At 42.8% G+C, this 6,937-nt stretch overlaps 1 protein-coding gene across 1 annotated transcript; it reads right to left on the bottom strand.

Annotated features, from left to right (window-relative positions):
• Window positions 1–3,312: 3,312 nt before the first annotated feature.
• Window positions 3,313–4,348, bottom strand: tmem121ab (transmembrane protein 121Ab). Its single transcript, XM_060916135.1, has one exon. The coding sequence runs from the start codon at window positions 4,261–4,263 to the stop codon at window positions 3,313–3,315; it is 951 nt and encodes a 316-aa protein (XP_060772118.1). The 5' UTR covers window positions 4,264–4,348.
• Between the last annotated feature and the right edge of the window lie 2,589 nt (window positions 4,349–6,937).

The raw sequence follows: 6,937 nt of genomic DNA, 5'->3' as shown, positions 1-6,937 counted from the left end.
CCGGGTGCTCCAGTTTCCCCAACAGTCCAAAGACATGCAGGTTAGGTTAATTGATGGCTCTAAATTGACCGTAGGTGTGAATGTGAGCGTGAATGGTTGTCTGTGTCTATGGTGGGGTTTACATTAGACCGTATCAGCAGATCATCAGATTAACGTTTTTAAAAACGATTAGCGTGCACACAGCAACGGCAATACACGATTCGCGTGCACACAGCAAAGCCAATACACGGATACGCTAATCACATGACTAATTCGGCACGTAAATTGAGAAATGTGTCAGTGCGGCTCATCGCTTCCTCCTCAGCGGCTGCGCTCCAAATCACTCCGCCCTGAACAGCGAGTGCCCTCTGGAGGGTGCGCACTCCGGCCCTGCGCAGCTCACAGAGCGCGCAAGTGAAGTGCACGAGCAATGATTCGGGACTGAGCCGCTGTGCGCAAGTCACTTACCACTTGCAAGTGGAAGGATGGCAAGCCTAAAGACAATCATAACTACACAATGGGCAGTATTTGCATCAGTATTTGCAGTATTATCATACTTTTATACTCTTTAATGAAAGGTGATACAAGGCGGAAGTCCGCGCCGTTTTTCAGCAGTCGCGTCACATGACCAACGCCAGCGAATCAGGAAGGTGGATGTCACAGTGACGTTGTCCAATGACGACGCCAGCTAGAGCTCAGCACAGCGTATCCGCATATTCTCAATGTTTACACAGCACCGGACCAGACACGATCTGGATTGAATACGTGGACCCTGGCGGATTCCCGTTTCCCGGCGTTTCCAGGCGTTTTAATGTAAACGGACAGTGCATCCGCGAAGAAAATGAGACAGATATGGTCTAATGTAAAATTGGCCTATGTGTCAGCCCTGCAATGACCTGGCGACTTGTCCAGTGTGTACCCCGCCTTTCGCCCGTAGTCAGCTGGGATAGGCTCCAGCTTGCCTGCGACCCTGTAGGACAGGATAAGCGGCTATAGATAATGGATGGATGGATGTTGACATAATGTTCCATGAGTGTTATTATAGTACCAATATACTGTATGAGTCCCAGTAAGTTGTAACCAACTGGAACATCCTTGCCCCCCATACTTTGTCCTAGACATGGAACTGACCTGTGTGTGCTACTGTTTTCTTGGGTAGAACTTTAAGCATTTTTTTAATTGAATCTTCTGACATTTTCTTGTAAATTATATTCAATTTGTAGTGTAATTAGCAACTAATGTCTAGTGTAATTTGGCCTTTGAAGATCACAAAAATGTGCCTGGAAATAGCTGAGGAGCCATCTCCAGGCATCTAAAGCCCTTCAGCTTCTGAGGCCCTAGGGCAGGCCCTGGACCCAGACCCCTGGCCACATTGTTCCAGGCTTTTGACCCATCATTTGGACAGGCTGAAATTTGGACAGACAGACATTTCAGATTTGTCTGTCCTGTGACAGTCTGCTTAATTTCCCACACTGACACTATGTGAAAGGTTGTATAATGTTAAAGAATTAGCTAAAAATTACTCATTAGCTTCACAGAATACAAAACTAAAAGAAAAAAAAACACCATGGCATTTCTGATTGACTAACTTACAGGGTAAAAAGGGAACACTGTGCATGACTTCATTAATCAAAGCTAACAGAAAACATTAAAAATGAGCCAGATGTTAAGGAGGCAGATACGCTGCCCCTCATAAACAATGGCAGGAGTACGCGCATTCATTGGAAGCACACTAATGCCGCTTATGTTATATTGTGCTGTTGATTCACGTGTCTCAAAATGGTGCTCACTCTTGGTTCCAAACTAAGTGGGCATATGTTCAAATGGTTTTGTCGATGGCCCTGGAGAGGCAGGTTATTTGCATGTAGATATATGGGCAGCAGCTTGGGCTCTGAGGCTGTGATCATTTAGCGCAGTGACGGTAAGTGTGGGAAGTGCAGCAAAGTCGAGGCAAGAGAAAAAAGTGTCTACTCAGCATTGCCTGCTAACTACAGAGAGTGTCAACTATTGGCAAGATACGGAACACTGTCTCACATTATCCACATACGCTGAATTAATGGTGTTGAGATTGAATATATCAGAAGGTTATGGATGATGTATAAATCATCGAGGGCAAGAATGGAGCTTTTGCCACCTTGTTGAAGAGGCACAATTCATTTCCTGATGTACAGGCCTGGTGATTTATGAATGGCTTCCTTGCTGTGGAAGGCTAAGAAAGGTGAACTACGGTAGCTCGTGCTGATGGGGGTGTAGATAATTTCTTAGTTTGATTCCTTTCTGCTCATTTTGCTGACAGAATTTGTTTCAGATCATGGTGGCATTTGCTGTATTTAACTCGTTATGACATCTGCAGTGGGAGGAAGATGACAGTCACAATTTCCTGCTATGGATTTTTTTTTTAAATGAAGCGTTATATCTTTAGCATGTCATCATGTCATTCCCAGTCTCCCACTCATCCAAACACAGAGAGTATATATTATTTTTTATTAAACACCCTCCAACATAAAATGTATAAATGAAACACACACACTAGTAAATAATAATAATAATAATAATAATAATAATAATAATAATGTTTACTGGTATGCTTTTACCAAATAAGCTTTGTGAGTGCATTCACTGACTTTCAAGGCTTTTTGTGAGGGAATGTACATAGATTATATATCATAATGGTTTTATCAGATTAGGATTTTTTCTTTTTTTGTCTCACTCTCGGCACTGAGTTGCCTAAGTCCCACTTTTGAAGTCACTCTATCATCATTATCCAATCCTCATACTGGTCCACATAATCTCCATATGCACAGTCACAAGCCCTAATTGCTGCAGCGATTGAACACTCTCAATTACTGCACACTTGTCACAAATATCATCATAAAAAAAAAGACAAGCTCTCCAAAGAGCTTCGTCTCAGCTGTAAAGCAATAACTGCATTCCTTCTTATATCCTATACCTTCCCAAAGTCATTTTACATTACAGGAACCAGTTTCAAGAGATGCTGATATCTGGTGGGTCATGTACGCAGCAAGGAATGCAGCATTAGAAAAATCCCACACACGTGTTCTTAAAAGGAAAACAAGTTGAACTGATGTCACTCAGCCATTACAAAGAGATATTCTGGCAAACTATGCCAGCTCAGTCGGTAGAAATCTGTTTCAGCTTGTTTATGTACGTTTTATTTTTTTTCCATTTCCTCCATATGTCACAGTTGAAAAACAGTCCAAATATTCAGAAATGATACAATAATACCACAAGTCCCCTCTTTCCTGCCTTCATCAAACTGTAGAACTGTGCCAGGTTGGAGCCTTGATGACTCAATTATAATTAGTTACTTGGTCATGTGTCAATAATCTCCTGCACTGGCGTAGGTTCATGTGGGAGGCTTGTTGCATTTGGCAGAGCCTGTCCGTGTCCCACCGAGTTCTGCTGGATCTCCATTGGAATACCAGCTGCATTTTCACGTGCCGGGAATTCTCGAGACTGTTTCCGATACTCCAGGAAGGTACACACCTTAGTGGCAATTGCCACCACATTTTTACCAACAAAGATGGTGGAGACCCGGCTGTCCTGAAAGAGCACCATATTAACACCACGTATGAGGATGGTGACCACATTGATTGTAACCAAGCTGAGCATGGGGTATAGCATCATCTTCTGCGGTGACACATTTTCTCCCTGCACACTGATCTCACTTAATGACACACATGGTAGGATCAAAAGAAGAATGTAGCAGTAGAAGAACATCAGCCCTTCTGCCCAAATGGGCAGACCTGTTCGCTGGGGCTCCCAAAGGTTTGCCTGGATATCAAGCAAGTCCAGCAGGTCCAAAGCAACCCAAAAGAGTCTTCCTCTCATATCCTCTTTCTTCCTAAAAGTCCGAACATATTCCATGCTGTCAAGAGCAACCAGGACTAAATAGAGGCCTGGTACGCATACAGAGAGGAGTAAAGTCAGAGCCTTCCTTGCTACGGTCTCCAGACTTTTGCGGTCAGCCTTGCAGTTTTGGAAGACAAAGTAGAGCTTGATCTCTAAAACAAAGATGTAGAGAAACCAGAGGATCATGGCATAACCACGACGTGCTGTCCGTACCTCAGCTCCGACCCACACAGCTACATAGCGGAGCACTATGAGGAAACACACGTCTCCAACCAGGACGATGATACAGACGCCGATCTTGCGTGGCCCTTGATTTTGCTCCACCAGGTAGGCATCCATGAAGGCCATGCTGGTCATGATGACAATGGTGGTAAGACAGACGTGCCGTTTGTCTGGTGGTGGCAGCACCATGGCGAGGGCCACCACCACTATCACTGACTCACTGCTATTTTGTCCCTTTTTCACTCGAGCTATGAGTCAAAATGAGTCTCTTTTCAATTACCTGCTACCTAGTTACTTTATGTAAAGAGCTCTCTTTCTTTCCTTTTATACAGAAGGTGCTTTCTGCCAGGCGTAATTACTTTACTGTAAATTGAAAGGCTTCGTGTCTTCACTCTCTAATCCTTGAGAGTGAGAGTGGCTTTACGAATCAGAGTTTTCTTACTGCAGTATAATTCTGGTGTGAAAAAATCAGTCCTGGAGATTACAGAGTGTATTCCGGATTTTCTTTTTCTTTTTTTTTTCAAAAGTTTCTGGAAGAGATGTAGTAATTCCAGTTTGAAGCGGTATATAATTCAAGCCAAGGCTGGAGCCGAGCTACTTTGCAATGGAAATGCGAATCTGAAAGCGGAAAGAAAAGCCAAGATCACAGCTTGGTTTTGGCAGGTGGTTCCTCTCTGGCCCACTAAATGTAAGAGCTATCCGCTCATTACTCACAGAGTGTTCATTGATTCTGCTTGACGTCTGAGACTGCTAGCTAACCACACCTCAGCATTTATTGACAAAATGCCATGATTTTTTTCCACGACCAAAGTGCATGCGCTGAGTGTGGGAAATCCTTAGCATGCATATGTAGGTCTTTTCAGGATAGTGTGGGTAGAGCAATAAGAAGCTGTGAGTGTGTGTGTGAGAAAGATGTTCATTGGGTTCACCGAGTTATCAGACCGCATGCAGAAAATATAGTGTTAGCCGTTCAGAATGTAGATCCGCTGAAATGACCCAACAGTCTTTGAATGTCTGCGTATATTAAATCCAGAGACAGCATGTGAAGGATAAAGTAGTACAGAGCAGTTGACTTGGTGGAGCAGCCATTCATCACCTTGATAGCAGGGCAGGGTTTTCAAGGGCCAATGTTCATCCATGGCTCCCAAAAAGGGAGGCTCTCTCACTTTTCTTCATTCTTCCTCCTCGCTTGATATAGCCTGGAGGAGAGAGAGAGGGGAAAGAAGCGTGTCAGCACAAATCTGATAATAACATATAGCTCACTGCTCCACACTCAGACTGCATTAGAGTCAGTGGGTCAGATTTATTACGGGCTGTGTAATGAATGGAACAGCACGTAGTTGTCTGATTGCTGCTTATCAAATATCACACAGCATTTGTATGGCTCATTGAGGCTTTTCTGTGAAGATGGCTTAGATTAAAAAGGGAAACCAGGTATTAGCTATTTGATGCTGAATGGCTCATTTGAATGGAACAGCAAAAATTTGATTCACACAATTTCCCTGTTTTCTATTTACTTGCTCAGTCAAAGAAATCAGGTGTGTTTGGTTTGCATTTTCAGTTTTTAACGGGAGCTAAAAGACTCACGTAACTAACATGGAAGCATTGAGTCAGTCTTTAGAATTTGAATTCAAAATAAAACTACTGTATATTATTGTCCAACCAGCAAAGGAAGCTCAGTGAGCTAGTCATTGGAAGGTTGTAAGTTCAAATCCCAGGACTACTTGAGAATGACACCTTGAGCAAGATTCTTAAAGGTAGACTGCCTTTCAGATTTTTCAAGTTTAGGTCATAAAAAGAATTTTGCCTGACACCCAATTATTATTATTTTTTTAATGGACTGAAAGCTACTGAATTACAATTAATGAATTTAGAGACACGTGGCCTTAAATTCTCTGCCATTTTTTCCTGCTTCACCATGACCCAATTCAAGATACTATGTCATGCATCACGTGGTGGGCTTTTCCCATTCGCGCAAGGCATTGTGGGATACAAATTTGAAACAGGAGAGAAAAATAGAGGATGTGAGCGTGCGAATGAAATGTGAAAGACCGACTACAGTAACGGAACGCGAGAAGAAAAGACGTAATGTTATATGAAGGAAAGGAAACGCAGGACCAAACTAATAAATATTGGCGCTCAACGAGCACCTCGGTGTGATCAGCTGTTTTTTTAGTGACAGAATGATGGAACTGTCAGTGCACGCTCAAAGGTAAACCTGTAGATAGCAGTAATGCGACACTGTGGATGCCAGCTGCTGTAAAACCCAAAAGAAGAAGAAGCAGAAGGTAAACCTGCGCATGCGCACACGGACTTCCTCTGTCTGCTTGACTGCGTGAAGCGAGCGATTTCATGCACATTATTTGCTAGGGCATCCCCTCAAATTAAATAACTTCCCAGCCACAGAATGACCTGTTTTTCTTTTTTTGACACATTACAGAAATAAACATACATCACAATGATCAAATTTCAGAAGTAACTAAATTTCACCGATTTTATAAAATCGAAAGGCTGTCTAGTTTTAAGCAAAACCCATGAATTTCAAAGAGCTTCTCTCTCAGTTGAGTTAAAATCATCCCCCAATGAATAAATATCAATATATAATTGTCACACACAATAAATATCAATATATAATTGTCTTAATGAAGAGACAGGAGGCAAAGTTGGAGGTGGCGGAGTTGAGGATGTTAAGGTTTGTGATGGGAGTGACGAGGTTGGACAGGATAAGGAACGAACACATCAGAGGGACAGCACATGTGGAAAGCTTGGGAATTAAGCTAAGAGAGATGAGACTGACGTGGTATGGGCACATCCTGAGAAGAGATGCAGAGCATGTTGGAAGGAGAATGTTGAGGATGGAGCT

The sequence above is a fragment of the Neoarius graeffei genome, chromosome 3 (genome assembly GCF_027579695.1).
Source record: "Neoarius graeffei isolate fNeoGra1 chromosome 3, fNeoGra1.pri, whole genome shotgun sequence".
Taxonomy (NCBI): Eukaryota; Metazoa; Chordata; class Actinopteri; order Siluriformes; family Ariidae; genus Neoarius; species Neoarius graeffei.
This window is presented reverse-complemented; position numbering and strand designations above follow the sequence as displayed.

Coding starts and splice junctions, on each gene's coding strand:
- tmem121ab (XM_060916135.1), bottom strand. CDS start 4,263: ATGGTGCTGCCACCACCAGACAAACGGCACGTCTGTCTTACCACCATT.